The sequence below is a fragment of the Lepisma saccharinum genome, chromosome 9 (genome assembly GCF_977018435.1).
Source record: "Lepisma saccharinum chromosome 9, izLepSacc3.1, whole genome shotgun sequence".
Classification (NCBI taxonomy): Eukaryota; Metazoa; Arthropoda; class Insecta; order Zygentoma; family Lepismatidae; genus Lepisma; species Lepisma saccharinum.
Window position 1 is genome coordinate 81131296 of NC_139237.1, and position 21775 is coordinate 81153070.

Below are 21775 nucleotides of genomic sequence, written 5' to 3' on the forward strand. Positions count from 1 at the left end.
TATTCTCTTCAGCAGTTGTACTTTCCAGCAGCTGGTTGTACTTATCCTCTCCAGCAGTTCCACTTGCAGTCATAGTTGCAGTTTAAGTTTTGACAGTGTAGGTGTCCTTGAAGCTTCAAATGAGTAATTCAATTCTGAAAATGCATAATATTGTACGTACACCCTACGGTATAATATTCTAGAAACCAGGAACATACGAAACAAACACGCTCTCCTTCTAACCATAACAAAGACAAAAAATATCACGTAGACTCCCACCCAAGATATCCTCGAGATGATTTCCATGAATCCATAACAATTTTAAATTTCAATCAATCGTGGTGTAAAAAAACTTAAAGTGGTCCTGGTGCCAAGACAATATGTTTAATCTTTGGAACTTTAATAAAAAGTGTGAATGTCCATTGAGGGAACCAGAAGGAATTGATGATAAAACACATATTCCTGAATCTCCATCGAGATTTCTGTTCTTATTCCAATTAACCTTACGCCGCCAGTCTGAATGTATTAAGATCCAAATCCCTACGTAACGGGTTTTCCAGGAACTGATAAAATCGCATAAACAGGATGCACAGCCAAGATACCAGAATCTAGGCTCACAGATTACCTAATGCGCCCGGTGTCGAGTTGCTCGTAACGAAGAGATATTGACTACACGAAACTCCCGCAAAAGCCTCAACTTAATGACCCCTGACACCGAAGACCTGGGCTAAAAATTATGGACGAATTATTCTTGCCGAGAGAGCGTGTGAGTGCGAGAGATAGAGAGAGAGAGAGAGAGAGAGAGAGAGAGCGAGAGAGAGAGAGAGAGTGAGAGAGAGAAGAGAGTCCGTTGTGAGACATAAACAACATTCAAACTTGGGATATGAGGCAGTAAACTTAACTCCAAACCATCTCCACCATAGAGTCGATGCGGTTATTTGAGTTATCTTCAAGCTCATAAAGTAGATGAGCACTCGGGCTTACGAGGGCAAATAAGCACAGCTGCAATAAATAAGTGGTTTTCCCTCATCCACCTCGGGGTAATAAAAAGGTTGCGAAACCCGATCTGCTGCTCGAATATTAATACCACTTTTGCATTGCTATAGCGAAGAGGTTATGAATTTCTTATTCTGGTTCTGTCGTCTCCACTGCACGAATGGGGCTTTCTGCTTTCCGTTGAGGGCTGGCACCCACTGCTGGTTTCATATGCGACCAGGAACGCATAAACCTCCCTCCCCCAGAAACAGTATGCATTAGGAGAGTAATACTGTAGTGCGGGACAGGAAACCCATGGCTAAAGCAAACTCATTGCAAATTTTAGCTTCAAGTAAGCACCATGTGTGGATTCAGTTAAATAAAGCTCACAACTTCTGACGCGAAGAATCTATAGATACAACTCTTGTCAAGTTGAAAACGCTCTGTCGACCTAAGGGTGAAAACATCATTACACAGCAAGTCTCCCGTTGGCAAACTCGAAGTTTAAATCCAGTTTTGCAGTGGACAAACACGAGAAGTTCCAATTCAGTTTCCATGCGGGCAAACACGATAATTTTCAATCCAGTTTTTCAGCGGACAAACACGAGAAGTTTCAATCTACTCTGCAACGAGCAAACACGAGAAGTTTCAATCTACTTTTGCAACGGGCATACACGAGAAGTTTCAATCTACTTTTGCAACGGGCATACACGAGAAGTTTCAATCTACTTTTGCAACAGGAAAACACGAGAAGTTTCAATCTAGTTTTGCAACGGGAAAACACGAGAAGTTTCAATCCAGTTTTGCAATGGACAAAGACGAGAAGTTTCAATCCAATTTTGCAATGGACAAAACGAGAAGTTTCAATCTAGTTTTGCAGTGGACAAACATGAGAAGTTTCAATCAAGTTTTGTAACGGGAAAACACGAGAAGTTTCAATCTAATTTTGCAACGGGAAAACACGAGAAGTTTCAATCTAGTTTTGCAACGGGAAAACACGAGAAGTTTCAATCTAGTTTTGCAACGGGAAAACACGAGAAGTTTCAATCTAGTTTTGCAACGGGAAAACACGAGAAGTTTCAATCTAGTTTTGCAACGGGAAAACACGAGAAGTTTCAATCTTGTTTTGCAACGGGAAAACACGAGAAGTTTCAATCTTGTTTTGCAACGGGAAAACACGAGAAATTTCAATCCAGTTTTGCAATGGACAAATACGAGAAGTTTCAATCCAGTTTTGCAACGGGCAAACACAAGAAGTATCAATCTAGTTTTGAAATGGACAAACACGAGAAGTTTCAATCCAGTTTTGCAGCGCGCAAACACGGAAAGTTTCAATCCAGTTTTGCAGCGCGCAAACACGGAAAGTTTCAATCCAGTTTTGCAACGGGCAAACACGAGAAGTTTCAATCCAGTTTTGCAACGGGCAAACACGAGAAGTTTCAATAAGTTTTGCAACGGGCAAACACGAGAAGTTTCAATCCAATTTGGGAGCGGGCAAACACAAAAAGTATGAAGTCAGTTTTGCAATTGACAAAGGCGAGAAATTTCAGGTGAGTTTGTCGGTGGTCTTGAGGAATTTTCAACCACTTTGTAGTGGCTAAGTTTCTTGAATATGGAGCCATTTTATAGTGAGTGAGCATGCATAGTTTGCACCCTCTTTGCAGTGTGTGAACTTGCGAAATTTCCAAACGTATTTCGATGGGCAAAGTAAGGCATTTTCTGCTATGTTACAATTGGGAAAGAAAGGTATTTAATGCAGTTTAAATGCGTAGAATTGGTTATCCCCAGCCATATTAAAGAATGGAAATCGAAATGTTATTGAAAGGTCCAAAATTCTGTGTAAACTATAAACCATAGTTGAGGGATATATTTAACTATTGATTTACTAATAGTTCGAGAAGTTACAACCTTTCGATGTTGAATAATGAAAGTTGTGAATCGAACTATGTAATTCGAACAACGTTGTAGGATGTATAATAATAGTAACCTTTCTTGTAAAATGAACAATAGATATTGAGGATATTAATATATATTTTTCCACTTTAGGCACACTATCCTTTGATATTATGGCTTTGGATCGCCATATTATACAACTGCATTTTGGTACGATAATATTAACAATCCCTGTACGTGGAATCCCAGTGATGCTGAAACACGAAGTAAGACCGTAAGAATGGGAAAGCGATCAGAGAAAGATCTTCGCCTCGTGTTGCTCCTGAGGGAGGCTGGACCAGGGACAGACGATTCCCCAGGGTTCTGAAACCTAATTCCTCTTGTTGAATGGGGGTCCAGCGAGGATTTCGACCCCCCGTGTGATAGCCACAATTCTCTGAAATACCTCCTCCCAGAGGAAGGTCGCCGGAGGTTTAGCTTTAAGTCGATGGGCCTTTAAGATAATGTAAGGTCGCTAGGAGATATCTCCACTCCTACTGTGGAGGTAAGAGGTGCAAGGAGAGAGGTTTTATATGAAGAGAAATGTTCATAGACGATTTGGGTTGCTACATCCGTGACTGGTTACAAAGTGATTCACTGGGTAAGAGTTGTGAAAGCAAATGTATGCTGAAGGAACACATCTACATTTATCTGGTCATTATTTTATCTAACTTTTGTTATTTAGCTTCAGTTCTCAGTCACTTTTAGCCAATTTCGACGATGATGAATGATATGATTAAATTCAAGACGGAACATACAAATAACACACATGTCCAGGCTTGGATTCGAACCTGGAATCTCTGGCATTGTAGTCCAATGTAGTAGCCACTTCGCCATGGAGATTGACAATTATTTAATCTAAAATAGTCGCTTCAGTTAAACTTAATTACAGGAACAAACTGTTTAAGGTCACCTGTATGCTCAGATAGGTTAATATGGACTGGTCCTACAGTTTAAAGTGGTATCCGATTCTCTGTGGACCGTAACTCCACCGGGAATCGAATCCCGGACCCCTTTATTACAAGGTGGTAGCTTACACATTACACCATAGGGAAGGCTCTGGAACAAACTGAAGCGAGAAGATCACCACTGGAAAGTAGGAAATGCAATCCCGAGTAGATTGATTTCGGGATTTCGAGACTCAGGATCCTGATCTTTGATGCTGGCGAATCATTTATCACCTCCTGTAAAATAGAATCGCCGTGTCCCGAAAGCGGGAATGCTGATGTAGGAGACCATAATGGATAGAAAGTTCTGCAGAGGTTGGCAGGATTGACGCTACTCAATATGCAATAATATTCTTATTATAAATACAGCGTTCCGCCTTCTTCCCTTTTTTTCTTTTGAATTGCCAAACAACTTATATTGTAAACAATAACTGGCATATGAAAACAATCGTATATTTTTTCTGGTGGCACTTGCTTCTTTCAGATCGAAGTAACAAGCCACACACGTTACTTGGAAACTAACCTTCAGAAATAAATGCAACCCTTCACACCGAAGTGACAGGACGAACTGCTCATGTTGCTTGTCTCTCGGACTGGGCCGTTTACTCAATAATGTGCATCGTGCCGCTTCGGTCTCCCTGTCGCGCATGCGCAATGACAGCTTTTTTTAGAGATTGAAGAGGTCCGTGTCACTTGTTGGGTGGCGCTTCGGTCTGAGATCTCCATGCATATTTGTGTTCTCCGTTTTAAGATAAATAGTCTGGCGTACAGAATAACCCGTAATGTGTTCTATAAAATACACTAAGAGTAAGAGCCGCGGTGGCTCAGTTGGTAGAGCATCTGGCTACCACGCGGAGACCCGGGTTCGAATTCCGGGGCAGGTGATCCGTATCAGCTAACTGTAGACCAGGCGAACGAGAACAAGTCTCTGCGCAAGTAGTGACGCGACGCGACTCAACCAATGAACAGTCAGAGAAACGGGATTGTGTAATGGGCGACAGGAGTTACCCGATTTCCTTCTTCTTACTGTAAGCGTTGCAAACTTTTGAAAACGTTAATACCGAACGCACATTGCAAACGGACCATATTTTTGTCTCCAGGTCCGTACGATTGGTTTAAGAATTTCTTAGGGAAATATTAGGGATAAAACTGCAAGAGCAAATTTTGACAAAGCCGTGCATTTAGCGTACGGACTAAGGTCTGGACCGTACGGTTGGCAACACTGCGCTTTCACCACTCGATTTTCCTCCTGCTTTTCTGCCGCTATGCAAGGCCCTGCTCTACAGTTAGCTGGGACAGAGTATAGTCGTTTCCCTGTTACTGCGCAGCTCTGAGGACCACCCAGCCTCATATAATGGGTAGCTGGGGGCAACCCTGCGATTGAAAGGCGGCAGGGCGCGATGCTGATCACATCATGCAAACTATGGCCTAGGTCAAGATTATGGAGCTCTATACTTGCACTTCATCCCATATGCCTCCATGGCAGATGTACACACGTACAGGGGAAACTTTACCTTTTAGGCTAAGAGTTCGTCTTTGCCGTAAATCAAAGATACAGTACCATTACAACTGTGAAAGTTCAGAATTCAATCTTCTTTACTTATATAAAAAAATGGATGTATGTGTGTGGGTGTGTATATTTGTTTGTTCCGGCATAACTCTCGAACGCCTGGAGCAATTTCAACCAAACTTGATACACGTATCACTTGCAATCTGGAGAGAATACTTTGGGGTTAAGACACCCCTGACACCCCTAGGGGTGCGGTGGGAAGGGGTGACATGTAAAAATAATCCAAAACGACCGATATTAAATTCCGCACAAACAGACATCCGTGACTCTATGCAATCCCGCACAACGATAATGTTTCTCGGGTTGCCTAACATTCAGGTTGTGTTGCGAGAACGACCGATATTAGTGTGGAATCCATAGCTTTCGTGACACTTCCAATGCGGTTCAACTTCAAGATCATCACCTATCGACATGGGGAGTGAGAGGAGGTGGAAAATAAAATGCCGCACATGACCTAGATTAGTGTCGAATCCATAGTTTTCGGAGTCGCTAAGCAACGCCGGGTAATCAGCTAGTAAAGAAAATAAAAAGATTATGAATAAAGATATATGTACTTACGGTTCCGAGCGTCGCCTCTTGTGGAGTAGTTCATGTCATAGTGAATGTCTGTGATGTGCCAAAAGTACCCTGGAAATAGATAGAGAGGGAGAACTTTAGTGGGTTTTGCGGAGAATAACAGAACCAACAGGTTGACCTTTCTGGTCTGTTGAAATTAATGACCTCCTCTGACCTATTACTCAAGGGAAAGCCGTGTCCCCGCGACCTCCCGGTTGAAGTTTACACACACATCCCCCCCCCCGACAGGGAGCGCTGGCAGCCACCCAGAGGACTTGTAAACTTCAGCTTGGTGGATTGGGGGAAGATAGCCGGGGCAGCGTGGATGCAGTTGCAGGAAACATGCTATCAGCCGTCACTCAAGCCTCAAGGAAAAACTTAAACTAGCCTTCATCCGTTGCGAGAACGAAGTTGATGCAAACGAAACCACGTGACTGTGAGAATAGATCCTTTCCTGTGTGCGAGTTCTGGTGACGTCTTGCGTAGTAATACGTGGGCTGTAAGTTTAAAAGTGGCAACACTGTCAGTAAGAGGTGATAACACCGTGCATGTGCTATCAGGCATTGAGTATTGTCAGTTGGGGGCCATGTTGATGTGTCGAGTACCAAAAGTGGGCGGTGCAGCGAGTACTGTTGGGGATGTACGAGGTTAAAATGAACACCATTTTGTGTATTGCCCTAAAACATGTTTACAAAGGTAGAACATCGATTGTGGATCAAAATCCAGGTTCGCCCGTGGCAAAAATTTACGATAATGTAATTAAGACTTGCATGAAGCCTGTAGCAACAATGCCTAGCCGTATCTGATGGTAGTACAATGGGTAGATGGGATGTGTCAGTGACAACAACAGTTGCTTCATGCCGGGTTCTCGATATTGTCACCATTAGGCTTCATGCATGTCTTAATCACATTCTCGTACATTTGTTTTCACGGGCAAACCTGCATTTTGATCCACAATCGCTGTCTTACCTTTGTAAATATGTTCTAGGGCAGTGCACAAAATGGTGTTCATTTTAACCTCGTACATCCACAACAGCACTCGCTGCAACGACCACTTTTGGTACTCCACACATCAACATGACCCCCAACTGACAATGCTCAATGCCTGATAGCACGTGCACGTTGTTATCACCTCTTCCTGACAGTGTTGCCACTTTTAAATCTACAGCCCACGAATATTGATTGGTACAGGGTGGTCACAAAATGGGCGTACCCCTTTTATTTTCGACACTACGATGGTTATGGTTGAATGCTTGATATGAACACATACCTGATGGTTTAAGTGTCCGGAACATCCGTATGGAGACAGTCTATTTCGAACTCTGCGCCATATGCTGGCAGACTTCGAGATGCAAGTGTGAATAAGACCTTTTTCCGGGCGGTGACGTTCCCCTCAATACGTTCTGAAGGGCCTCCAAGAAATCCCAGAGATGGTTAATCAATAACACAGGTATGTGTTCATATCAAGTAATCCGACTATTAGCATCGTGGTGTCGAAACTAAAGGGGGGTATGCCCACTTTGTGACCACCCTGTAGTTGTACTGTTCATAATATAAGGTCCTACAACTTCAGTATTACAGGTCCGTTGAGTGTTATGGCTATAACATGCACTATATTCCTACGCGGACGATTCATGCGCAGATACCATTGGAACAACCAACACGGCATATCAGAAGGCATATGTTCTTGTATACACTGACTTCATTCGCACAACGGACAGAGAATATTAAGGTAAACGTGGACGTATTGTTCCATGCAGGCAGTTCCTATGCTGTGGTGAACCTTTACGTTAAAGTGGCCCTTGTTATGCTTTTCTATCCGCTCTCAAACAGTTTCCAAAAAAAACTTTTCAGTGCATTCATATTCCTTCACACTTTCTATGCAGTGGACGCTATCTTGTAGGTTTGATTCCTGACCTGGGTGAGCGTCTATACTCTATAATATTTATGTACCACTTCTGTTTTCGTTACCGGGGGAGGGACAATATCTCGATTTTGATTTGGTTTATTTTCCTTCTCTTTTCTGACTCTTTTGGCTAATCGCGAAGATGAGGATGGGTGATGATAGGTTGAAATTAACGAAGGGATACTCACAAAGAACATTCGTACCCAGGCCGAGATTCGAACCCGGAACCCCTGGCGTAGGAGCTTGCTGCGCTAACCACTCCGCCAAGGAGATCGGACACCAGGTGAAAATTCAGGCACCATTGTGACTGGGCACACTGTATTTTTCTACCCTTGATAACACGCTCCTCACACAAAGTTTCGAATATTGTTACTGATTCCGAAAATTCCTAAAATTGAGAAATATAAAAGCAGCCCATTAAGTAGAATGTGTGATTTGAATAATACACTTTCAATGAATAACCAGGCCTTAGATTTATCATTGCCTTTCAAACTATATAAAAAAATGATTCCATCAGAATTATGACAACAAATACACTGTAATCATTCCAGTATCATTATTTTTCCAATTATTTTCCATTGTATTCTACAATTATATATCTATAGGTAGGGCTATGCATATTTCATTTTTGACGAAAAAACGAAATTTGAAAGAAACACATTGTAGTGTTAATTGTTCATGTTTTTGAAAGGTGGAGATGCATTTTGTGACCATGTTTTGTCACAAAATAATGCGAAATGAACTGCAAAAAGCGAAATTAACTCTTAAACACGAAATTCATGGTTTATCACCGACGCGACACCTTCTGAGGTCTGAATTATCCTGAGTGTTATGTAATTCCAGGAAAATTGATTAATTCTGCTGTTAATATTGGAGAAGCAAAAATGGACTCCTTTACACAGAAATAAACTTAATACTCTGATAACTACATAAATGTGCTATTAGAAGTGAAATGTTAATTCTGTGGAATAAGTGTAGTTTTTAAATCAAATTTAGGATTATATTCACAATTTTAAAACCAAAATGTGTTTTTATATAAAACTTTTCATCCAATTTTTCACCGCTATAACACCGATATTTTATTTTATTTACTGCTTTTGAACCCGAAATTGACTCCGTTTTTGCACCGAAAATTTGTTTTTTTTTTACCAAAAATATGTGCCTCTATCTATAGGTTTTATATCTGTAATTATTGCACAAGTCATTGTTCTTGTATGGTGAAAGACAAGAGAAAGGGCAAGATTGATTAATTTCATTATTGACTACGTTATTGATTACTTGTATTATCGGTTGATGTATGTTTATATGTTCGCTAATTGTATTGTTTGCATTGTTTTTTTCTGTCGTCTGTAATTGGAGGTTTACTTCTGTTGAGGGCAGTAAATAAATAAATATTACGCAATAGGTGATAGGCACGGTGGGATATGTGGGTGAAAAGACGAGAATGTCCACCAGACATACCATGTGTTGTTGCATTCCAAGCCCGTGTCTATCACCTATTGTCTAACGTAACAATATTTCAAACTTCTTGCGAGAAGTGTATCATCTTACACTGATTCAATATGACAGATAAAAGCAACAGAAAATCACAGTTTGCGACTTATATGGCTTTTCCCCCGACGACCTAGATATTATGCTGCGAAACTGCATCTGTTGCAATTTCAATACGTCCCCACTTCCGCCACATACTTTGCCTCTCGCATAAGACGGAGCGTGGTTAGTATGAAGAAATTCCGTCAGCACATCCGCTGAATATATTACAACGAACGAACTTAAACCTCACATTTTCGGAAAATTCCGAGAGGGATGCAACCGCCTAGGGATGGGGTGGAGAAAATGCAAGATCCTTGTCCCGGGACGTGCTGAGAGTTTCTAATCAAGGTCCACGGGACTTGAGGAAAAAAAGGAAAATAACAAAGCCCCTGTTGCTTCCCTCCCTCAGGACTTCGGGATGCTGGGATCAAGATAAATTCTGATGAATGTAGCAACATAACAGTAACCAGGGGCAATAACGGCTGTGCTGAGAAAGTGAATTATACAGGCCATTTGACCGTTCATGGGAGCAGGAGGCGAAATTGCTCGTGGATGCTCTCCCCACCTGACTCTCGCAGAAACCGTGCAGCATCCATAACGGGATGGAGTTGTGAAGATAGCACGGTCCCCAAGACAGTGCTAGTGTGGAGACTGTTCATCGTAACCGAGCTGAGGCTTAAAAGTTTAACCTCCAAGAGAGAGAGAGGGGGAAAAATCAGGATGAGACTCTCAGCGCAAGATGTCGAACGTCACCATCTCCCTCAATATTTTCCCCATATGAGACTTTCTCGCGCTGAGGTACGGATGCACTTCTGGAGGTTGGGGTTGTCGTAAGTTTGTTATCTTCGCAGTAGAACCGCTCCATAGAACTAACCTCCTCTCCCTTCAATAGTTTTTCGCGCAAAAGATAAGAAAAGTAGCAGACGGAGTAAGCTCAAAGCATCAACATAATTCTCGTATGCTTGCCAAAAGTCCGTCATCAAAAGGCTGAAGGTATGCACATAATTTAAGTTTTCTCAGGATTTAGAGATTTTCTCGACACTTTTCCCGATAAATTCATCTTAAATTACGACGGGTTTTTACAATATGCTAAAAAAATGGTTTAAAATGGCAATTCCTCAATTATTACGATTAGATCCTTTTTTTACAAGCAATTGAGATTCTATAAAACTATTAACATTTTAGTTAATAAATTAAATACACAGAACAAAATAACTAATAATCCACATGTTAAAATATACGATGTTACATGCCCGAAATAAAAATTGGATTTTTTTTAGTTTCCATTGTAAGTCCATTCTATGCACAGAAAATCTAATCGGGACTGGACATACAAGTATATAGGAACACTGAGGGACGAGGTCCTCCAGCCTCCTCTCGCCACTCACACATATCACCCTCTTTCCTGGCGTACTTGGCGTCTAGCTATAATCTTACCAGGAGCGGTAGTGTCCCAAAGGAAAGGATGAAGGGATGATGCAGGTGATGGTGGAGAGGTAATTAACCTTGGTGCCTATCTTGAAAAAAACAAGGTGTGTTTACTGTTTGGATGTTTTCTCTATGTATAGCATTTGTGTCAGAACAAAGATAAGAAAGAATGAAAGATTAAATACTATGAATAAATTCAAACAACATATATAAATAATTTAGAAAATATCTACAGTTATATACTATATATATATATATATATATATATATATATATATATATATATAGATATAAATATCTGGACCTACAGTTTAAAGTGAGTAAAACCACTATGTTCCTCCACCGGGTATCGAATACGGAACCTTCCGATTACAATGCGATTGAGTTGCCACTACGCCATCGGGGAAACAATTAAAAAAATAGTAGAAAACACAATACAATAGAAAACACAATACAAATAAACAAAAGAGACACGGAAGGGCAAACCGGTTTCAATGGACCCGCAATGGCTCGAGTATCTGTCTAACACTGAAAAATGAGTTGTGCTGTAAAAGAGGAACGTGAGAAACCCAGCTAAACAGAGGGAGGGTGTTGACAAGATAATATTAATAAATGGCGACATTAAAACCACACACCCAAAACGAGAGACCGTGCGCAACCAACGCAGGGTTAAAAACTCCGAACCACTATGTGCCTCCAAATCCCAACATATGAGAGTTGCGTCAGCTCTCTACTGTAATCCCCGAAGATGAGGGTGAATGTAGCACTCGAAAGTTCAGAATAATATACACAACCTGACCTGAATTTGTGCTTTTGCTTTAAGTCCACTTTCTGCACAGATAGCCTAATAGAGACTGTACCTATAATTTAAAGTGAGATCCGAACCACTATGTGCCTCCACCGGGTATCGAACCCGGAACCCCTTGATCACAAGTCAACCACTATGCCATCAGGAATGCCTCACATTCTGACCTGGCTGATATACATAGAGAATTTCTTTTAAGCTGTACTATCATTAACAGAATCTTGTAGGCAGATAAGTGTGTACCAGGTATTGAATGTCCATATATCAGCGTGAAACAGCTTTGAACGCCCTTAGCCTGGGGAACGAATAATATCTATGTTTGGCCACGATACCTTGCAGATATGCTAAACCTTACTTAAATAACATAATGAGAAATGGTAACGTTTTGAAAGTTGGGAAGAAAATTACTGAAGATGTCAGAGTAGCATGATTACGATGGGTATCCTCCCATGCTAAATTGTTTCAATCCTCCCCCCCAAAAACCCCCTCCCCTTGGTTTTGCTCGGGAATGAAATGCACAGCACAGATTCAGAATAATCCGGAGGTAAAGTTAAGCTCAGATTTAACCCGCTGGAAAACGGCAGGGGCGTGTGTTTAGCCAGGGTGGAATGGGGGGGGACGCTGTTCGAAATAAAAAAAAAAAAGTTCGGCTTCCGCTATGCAGTATGTGGGTAGGGGGACGATCCTGTTTGAAACGCTGGGATGAGATGCTACGGGGAGGGAGTTTTCAGTGGAGACAGAGAGGGGGGAAAAAACGAAGATTAGGAAGGGCGGGAATCGTACAGAATCCAGATGAGAGGATCGGATGTCCGAAGGTAGGATGAACCATAATGGCGGGTAAAGGGTTGGGGAGGAGGGGCGGGGATCGGCCGTGTATTGCAACTTCATGCATAATGCAGATTTGTGTTAGGTCGGCCAGAAGAACATACTGAAAATTGTCCCGTGAAAATGGCATACACGTTTCTATGCGGATTTCTCTCAGTCTCTTTTTTTGGTCCTTTCATGATGCTGCCCCCGCCCTATTCTCCGCCGGGATGCTGGGGAAAGCATCTGCAATCAGTTCGGGTGATGTCCCTAATTCCTCAATTGTGAGGGGACCGCTTGATGACAATGTTATTGGTGCTTTCGCAAATTAGTTCGCGCTGGATGTGGGCTGTCAATTATTTACGAGTGACGTTAAAGCTTTCAGCGTGCTTCGGGTCAAGTGGAGAAGGGTACTCCTAAGCAAAAGTGTTCTTTTCGAGACCCAATGAGTAGAAATGACTGCACGACAGTTTTTTCATCGTAACCGGGATGGGAAAATGTAATTAGTGTAATCGCCACGAGCGCGTTGTAAACAAACTGTAGGAACTTGATTTTCTCCAACAGCGTAATAAGCAGATGAGCTCATCTATTTTCTCGCAAGAAGCACAATATAGAAAAAAAAGTTTGTAGAAATGCAAACTTTTCGCAAATTTATGTCAAGTCCACTTCCACAGATAGAACAACTTAAAAGGGAAGCCATATCACTGTGTAATGTGCTTCTGTCCAGCACTACATGATTGTAAGGTGACATCGTTAGACACTATACTCTGTCTCTCGGAAATCTACAGAGCAAGGCTGCGTATAATGGTAGGAAAGGGGAGAAAGCGAGTGCGCGGAGCAAAACAGTGTGCCCTGCTACGAAAAGGCAGTAGCTGCAGACGCGATTTTTCATCTTTCCTTCTCAGGCGTTCATTGGTCGAGCCTTCTCGAGTCACTAATTATGCAGATTACTTACTTCCCTTCGCTTGCTCCATAAAATCCAAGGACAGAGTGTACAGTCATGTTCAAAAAATCTGTCGCATGAATTTTTTCTAAGTCCAACGTCTTACGAAATTATGTTGGTAGCTCTGAAACAAGGAAGTGTTGTGAAATATACGATCCTCCAATCAGAGTGAAGTTCGATTCTGAGGAGCAGGAGGCGTGACTCACGGTCTTGTCCACAGGAAGTTCAACCAATGCAGCATTTACAAATTTGAGATAACGTCCCCATTGGTTAAATATTGTTTCAATAATGCGAATCGGCAGAAAGATTGCGCAAAAGTTTACTTTGTCGTTTTAATTGCCTTTAATCGTTTCAAATTAGTATTAAATTGTCCCAATTATAGTTCAAGAGCTTAATATAATGTATTCATGTATGTGTTTGACAATCATATATCACTCATTAGAACAATTTTCACATTGTTTTCACTACGTGAGACGACATTTCATTTACATTTACTATAAAATAGTGGTTTGTGTGTAATAACAGTTTTCATTAATTAATTTAGAGATACATTTTTATTTGTTGAGTTAATGATTAGGTTAATTCGTTATTTTTCGCGAAAAGAGGGAACCACAGCTGAAAGAAAATACACAACTTGTATTATTTAGGTCAAGAGTTCGTTTTAACATCACTTTTTGCACACATAGGCTAATCACGACTCGGGATACATTTAAATTGGAATCTGAAACATTATGCGACCTGACTGGAACTCGGAAAAGGACACACTGATTACAAGACGTTGATACATTACCAATTGGTCTGGCGAACGCCAATAATAATGAGGGGTTGTGGGAGTGGGAGAGGGGTGACGGAAAGTAGAAAATAAATAGTATTTTTGGGGGGTATTTAATGTTATATTTATACACATACAAACCTAAGGAAATATTTATTTTGATACATGTATGTGGGGGTGGGGAAGGGGGGAAAAGACAGGGAGAAAAAGATATTGGAAGAGATGGGACGAAGAAGTGATTGTGGAAAATGTTTTATTTGACGTTCAATAATAAAAACAATCAAATCAATGATGATTATCTTATAAATAACATATTTAATGTAAATTTGTTTTAAAAATGGGGACGGGGAGCTGTTTGTTTTACGTTCAGTGCAGGATAACAAGTGGAGACACATAGTGGTTCGTATCTCACTTTAAACTGTAGGCCCAGACCCCATTAGTCTATCTGTGTATAACGTGGATTTAGAATTCAGTAGAAAATAACGTCGATGTAGTATTTTGGATTTTAGATGCGTTGAGACCACTAAAATGTCCAATTCTTGTAATAAGAAACCTGTCCTCATATTACCATTTTGAAAGAGAGAGAGTTAATTGTATAATCTTTCGTTGTTAGTTTCAAAGAAGACTAATTCAAATAGTAACAATGGGAACGAATAAAGCTTACGAAAAGTTTTTGCCACCGTGGGGATTTGAACCTACGACCATTAGAGTGACAACCCAGTGCGATAACCACTACCCCACGAGTTCGTTTCTTCTTAGGGCATGATTATAAGTTAAGACCAATTCGTTCAATATGCATTAGAAATATAATCCCCACCCGCCTCTTGATAAACAACACACCCAAACGCTCCTTTGTAGAAATGAAATAAAGGTGGTATGAATGTCACAAAACATTTAAGCAAAATCTACTATAAAGTGAGAATCATAGAACTTAAGACTTTCTGTAAACAAAAGCACGTGTACCCTAACAGTGTTGCAAACTTATGGAAAAAAATAATCCACATAGCCTACTAGGTGTAAAACATTCCATTTGTCAACAGATGCGGAATAAGCAGTGTATCACTGAGTGATGACCTGTTGAAAGTTATTGAATGTATGTTAAAAAATAAATTTTTAAAAAATGTACATCTTGCCTGGTGGCCGATTTTTAGACTCATTACCGAAGTTTCCTGGCTCGAATCCCGGAATGAGTGTTATTTGTGAGTATTTCTTCATCAATTTCATCTGACGATCACTCATTCTCATGGTCGGGATTAGCCAAAAGTGGAAGAAAAGCAACGCTAAATTAAAAAATCAAATACAAAATGTACATCTTATCCCCCAGGAGTAAGACGGTTCCGTACCAAAGGATTAATTTTCTCTCATATTTTACTAAAAAAACCTTGCTAGAAGAATGTGACACATGAGATAAATTACGTTTTGAAACCGGGGTAAGTGTTATGATTTATTATTATAGATAATGAAAGTAAGCTAATACATATGATTTGATTGACTAAATTAATAATTATCCAGCAAAGACACCAAGGGAAACTAAAACGGCAACTTAGAGAAGCATAAAATTGGGGAAAGAAGACTTTAGAATACAGAAATATTTTGAGGCAAGTCACATTTTATTGTACGCTACATATAAAATAAAATGCATATTTGGGGGTGAATTTTTAAATATTGTCACATTTTTCTTCTCTCTTGTTGTGAGGTGTTCATTTTAAATCAACCTCCCTCACCCTACGGCCTGCCCTCCTTCACCCGCAAAAGTATTCCGGAGTGTGAGGATGTCACCATCCGGATGGCGAACACCTCTGTATTATAGATCGACTCTTACGTCCACCCCCTTCCCCATCCCCGGAGGATCGTCACTGCCAATGTGAAATCACACTATCATATGCCGACAATCGACATACCACTTCCGTTTCTGTACTTGACTTAGTGATAAGTATTGTGGTTGGCAACAGCCTAATAACGGATTTCTTCCGCATCATGTAGTCCGTTCTATGAAAGTACGCTAATGGAAGAAAAACGTGTAAATTACGTTGGATTATACATTTTAAAATATATTTTCATTAAAGGTTTCTGTTTATAATAACAATACCTGATTATTGTATAAATTACAATCGATCACGTGAACAGCAAGAAAATAGCGCCAGTTTCGAACATGCGACTTCCTTGCGTGCAGGAAGGTCTCCCGAGTTTTCAGAGTAGTCTTTCAGAAATACAGCCGTTTGAAAAGTGGCAAGAAGCAGGTTGTTCTTAACGTTTATGTGACGTTGTGTCGGTGCTATCCTGAGCAAGCAGTGAAGTTGGTGTCCAAGTGTAATTCTGTGTCTGCGTCTTTGTGTTTTCGGTGTGTTGAAAGAAAGGAAAACGACCGGTCAAGTTGTGAGTCCCGCGAAAAAACACGTTGTTGCTCGTATAAACAAGTACACCGATTTTGAGATAAGCGCAATACAATGCGAGGTGCTTTCGTATTCTGTCAATCAAAGAGCCGTCCTGTCCACTGTGGAGAAGATGTTGATAGTGATGATTGATACGATCTCTCCAATTTTAGCAGTCGACGTTAAATCGCCTCTTGTGCCACGTTGAGTTCCTTTTTGGGAAGCAAATTTGACAGACCGTACTCTGACAGGATGATATCTAGCGCCGAAAATGCCTCAAGTTCAAAAAGAAAGTACTGAATCAAGGTAAGAAAATACATTACTTGCATGAGACGTACGTAAATAATGTGCTTATTATCGTCTTCTTGTTTTCTAGTGCACGAGAAACCGAGAGAAAGATAAACAATCTCTTTTTATTCCACGGCTTATCTTTGTTTAGCTTCTGCTAAAACTGGCGGTAATTTGTTGCACAAAGGAGAAAACAATACTCTACATGTCAACAATGTTGGGCAATAATTTGGTGGAAATAAAACCAAAAGGCTTGAATTACTGAAACGAATATCTCTCTCTCTCTCTCTCTCTCTCTCTCTCTCTTGTATAACTTTGGCGCTGTCATACTGAGAGAGGAGGGGGGAAGGAGGATCTGTTACCCCGTGTCAGATAAATTGAACTTTTGGCGTAGAAAAATATGTTCATTCTTGAACAAGTACACGTATTTAATCACTTATAGAAAATTTATTATACTTCAATGTGTAGATTATCAGTTAAAATAAGAATACATTTTTCCATGTTACGTAAAATTAAAGGTTGCGAGTGAGCAGCATATGATGGCCGCACCATTCACGAACAGCTGGCGCGGAGTGATACGTTTCTCGAAGTGAGACGGTTGTTTACAGAAGGTCGGAAGGTTCGTGATTCTTACTTTAGTTACGACGCAATCGTTTTACATGCAGAGGCTACAGCTTCGAGAATTGAGGTTGTGGTTTGACTGTAATTGTAGGATACCCTATAGGTATCGATAAGCCAAGGCTCTAGTGTGCACTAGATTGGTTCATTTGTAGTGACGTGCTCAGGAATTTGTAAAGAGGTATGTGAATATAAAAATGTGTTAATGCTTATTTTTTAAACAGTGAACTCATAATTTAATATCTCTCTGTCCATCTCATTATCTCACTTAGGAACTAATTAGTATTGCAGGAGTCATACTGAAAAGAAATCTCACGTGACAATGACGAGAAATTAGATTTACGGAAGGAATAGTTTTCATATTTTAAAACCTCGAATGGCCATGGACTATCTCCCGACTGTCAGTCTCCCTTCCACAATCCTACTTAGAGTTATCTTCAACTGGCAACGAGGTGACGTTGGTCAGCACGTCGAACCCTCAGCCGTTATAGAAGATATCTGAAACCAGGTTACACCAGTCGCTCGTAGCTCCCCAATTTCCTCACGATGGTGGGTTGCCACCGGTCCTATACAGATAACTGGCCGAGAACCCAGGAAGACTCGAATCCATGCCGTCCCGCTGCAGTCGGAGTCCAAAGCACAGAGTCTTAGACCGCACCGTTACGGAGAAGGAGAGTTTTCATATTTTCTTTCTTATAAATGTCGACAATACATTAAATATATTACGCACCAAAAAATAGCTGGTTCTATAAGAGATTCGAACCTTCGATCTTCACTCAACTAGGCCGCTATTTTTAACAATTTCCCATTTTCTCACTCAATAACCTTCTTTGAACGTTTGTCTTAAGAGTCGTTAGCAATCTTGTAAACCTTATTAACCTATCTGCTGTCTATCACAAATGTATTTTACAACCTGGAGTAGATTTTGATGTCTGCAATTTAGACCTTGACTTTCGTGGTAAGTAATTCTCTACCGTCTACTATAATAAATAAATCAAAGTCTACATATCTCATATTTTGTAAATACGAAATGTCATTGTTAAATGTTACAAACTATTTCTTATTCCACCGTTAGTTCCAGATTTAGCCACAGCATTCAGGAAACCAGCGTGAAACATGTTTCCCACACTTCCAAGGTCAGGTGAACCCTTATCAGTTGTATTGAATGCCTGTGAACATGTTACTTCATACGTCATGGTACTGCTGGTGGATTTCTTCCCCTTCCCCTTTTACCTTGACCGGTAGTAATCCCCGACTGGGCACGACGAATCAATCACAGAAAAGCAGACTGTCTACTAAATCGCATGCCATGTATTATTTCGAGCTCCTAGGTTTTGGAAAGTAAAATAAAAAAGTATGTAACATTCATTCATAATGATAGAATTTTTTGGGTATTATTTCATGACTCTTTTCTACTAACTCCAATGAAACTTTTGTCTACTGTTTTCAGTAGATCAATAGGTGTTTTGAAACATCTACTGTGTTCAGATTTTCAAAAAGATATAAATACAAAAATATAATAAGGGGGTATGAAATTAATATTTACAGCCAAAATATTAAACTTAACATATACACTATACACTATACTCAATAAATTAATTTCACTTGCAGTTTCTCTACTGTACTGGTTTCAGTAGATCAATAGGTGTTTTGAAACATCTATGTTAAGATTTTTTAAAATTTGAATTACAATTTGTGTGCCTGAAAACTTAGGGTATTTTACACCCGTCACGCTATACGGGGTCCAGCCCCTTATCATGACAAAAAAAAAGCGTGTCTGAAAACTAAAATATCCTTACCTGAGTTAAAAGCTGAGCCTGTAAAACGACAGACAGTCAACACAAACAAGGACAACACACACGCAGTCCAACAAAGATTATACTAACAGTAGGTCCAGTCACCAGAGCCTCGTTAGTCTGCAAAATGCAGTTCAGGGTGTACTACATGGAAGTGAGGTTGGTTTAAATTTTAAATAGATATAAAAACAAATTGTTAGTGAGGAGGAATAAAAAGTTATATTTACAGCTAACATGCTGAGCTAAACACACTACAAGGGTGTAAGGGATGACCTTCCACGAAGTATGTACACCCTATTGTTGCTTCCACGCAGTACACCCGGGACTTCAGTTTGCAGACGAACGAGGTTCTGGCGACTGTCCCCATGGCCAGTATAATTTTCTGTGTTGTCCTGTGTTTGGTCCTTGTGGGTGCTGAGTGCCTCTTTACAGCCTCAGCTTTTAACCGAATTCAGAATATTTTAATATTTCAATTACAACACGACGTTACAGTTATGTTATTTTAGTTCTGGTAAGGGGCTGGACCCCCGTATAATGTGACAGGTGCAAAATAGCCTAAGTGCTGACGCACCCAAAATTTTCAATTCAAATTCAAATTCAAACACACTACATGCAATATTACAAGTAGTACTGAAGAGAATATTTCACTTGTAGTTCCTCAACTGTAATTACACATTAGGCCTACTGAAAGTGTTCAGTAGGAAATCATTGATTTTGAGTAGATTTCCGAGAGACACCGTAGAGTACTACAATTGATAACAGTAGATTCTGTCTACTGTAAACAGTAGAAATTACGTAGGTTTATAACGACGATGAGAATGAAACAGAGGTAAAAACAATGATAATGAAATGCAGAAGCGACCTGGAGCAAACAGGAACGTAGAATGTCTGGCAGCGAGACGCAAGAGTTGATCAAGCGATTGTAGCGTCAAATTTAGCTTAGAGCTCATAATTGATATTTCTACATGAACTCAACATACAAGTTACATACAATGAGAGAATTGAATTGAGTTTACATCTCACGTGATATGAGTCGAAACTATTATTGCGCATTGAACTGTGAAGTGAATCAATATTCAATTCGATTAACTAGTGAATGGTGATGTGCTGAGATTTTGTAACGAGATGTGCCTAATGGCTGACAGTATAATAACTTAATGGCTGACAGTATAATAACTTAAGGACACATTGATTTAATATATTTGAACAATCTTATAACGTGCGATTTTGCATGAAATGTTATTACTTGAATCTACATCACTTCATTGCAAAGGCTACAAGGCATTTTATGGATTGTAAAATTCTGTGTTCGATTCACCGTTCGGTTAACTCTGCGATTGTTATTTCTTATTAAACCGAAAAATTATTTATTGCATTTTACTTATTACGAAAATTCGTATATTATTTGCTTTGCGAAATGTAGAGAATATATTGTTTTTCATGCTTTTTACAAGAATACAACTATGCATGGTGAACAAAAAAAAATAAATACTATTCAGAAAAGGATGTCAATAGTATTTATTTGTTTTGTTTCTTGATAATTTTCCCTAAAATAAAAATGTATAACTTTCGCTGTACATGACATTTCGTCGAATATGACACATGGATAATTTTTATGCAAATCCTAGTAAAATAATGAGAAATTCAAAAACATATTCTGAACAATTATTTTCAAAAATAACATTGAAAAATCATTAGAAAGGAGTGTTATTTTTTTAAAAAATATATATTACATTTTTATTTCTTTAAATTATTAATTAAATACAATACTTAGTTGCTATATATAATAATAATAGGGGTAATCGAACAGAAGTCAAACCTATAATCTTCGGCGTGTAATACTAATAGCCTATCACCGAACCACTTTACCATCATAAAAAAAATAAAGTTTTTTGCACGCTGAAACCTTGCCATACGAATATCTACCCTACCACTACAAGAAACCACGTCACAACCTCAATTTTCGAAGCTGTAGCCTCTCCATGTAAAACGATTGCCTCGTAACTATAGTAGATTTTGCTTAAATGTCTTATGACATTCATACCACCTTTATTTCATTTGCTTGTTGTTTATCAAGAGGCGGGGGGGATTATATTTCTAATGCATATTGAACGAATTGGTCTTAACTCATAATCATTCGCGAAGAAGAAACCAACTCGTAGGGTAGTGGTTATCGCACTGGGTTATCACTCTTATGGTCGTAGGTTCAAATCTCCACGGTGGCAAAAACTTTTCGTAAGCTTTATTCGTTCCCATTGTTACTATTTGAATTAGTCTTCTTTGAAACTAACAACGAAAGATTATACAATTAACTCTCTCTCTTTCAAAATGGTAATATGAGGACAGGTTTCTTATTACAAGAATTGGATATTTTAGTGGTCTCAACGCATCTAAAATCCGTACTAGATCGACGTTATTTTCTACTGAATTCTAAATCCACGTTATACACAGATAGACTAATGGTGCCTGGGCCTACAGTTTAAAGTGAGATACGAACCACTATGTGTCTCCACTTGTTATCCTGCACTGAACGTAAAACAAACAGCTCCCCG

General features: G+C 39.7%; 1 protein-coding gene across 1 annotated transcript in view; it reads right to left on the minus strand.

Annotated features, from left to right (window-relative positions):
• LOC145992190 (acid sphingomyelinase-like phosphodiesterase 3b) overlaps positions 1–21775 on the minus strand; it is a 563426-nt gene that overhangs the window by 345843 nt on the left and 195808 nt on the right. Inside the window, exon 2 of the mRNA XM_083128510.1 lies at positions 5962–6030. Within this exon, the coding sequence (XP_082984636.1) occupies positions 5962–6030 (69 nt within the window). The remainder of the gene's footprint in view (positions 1–5961; positions 6031–21775) is intronic.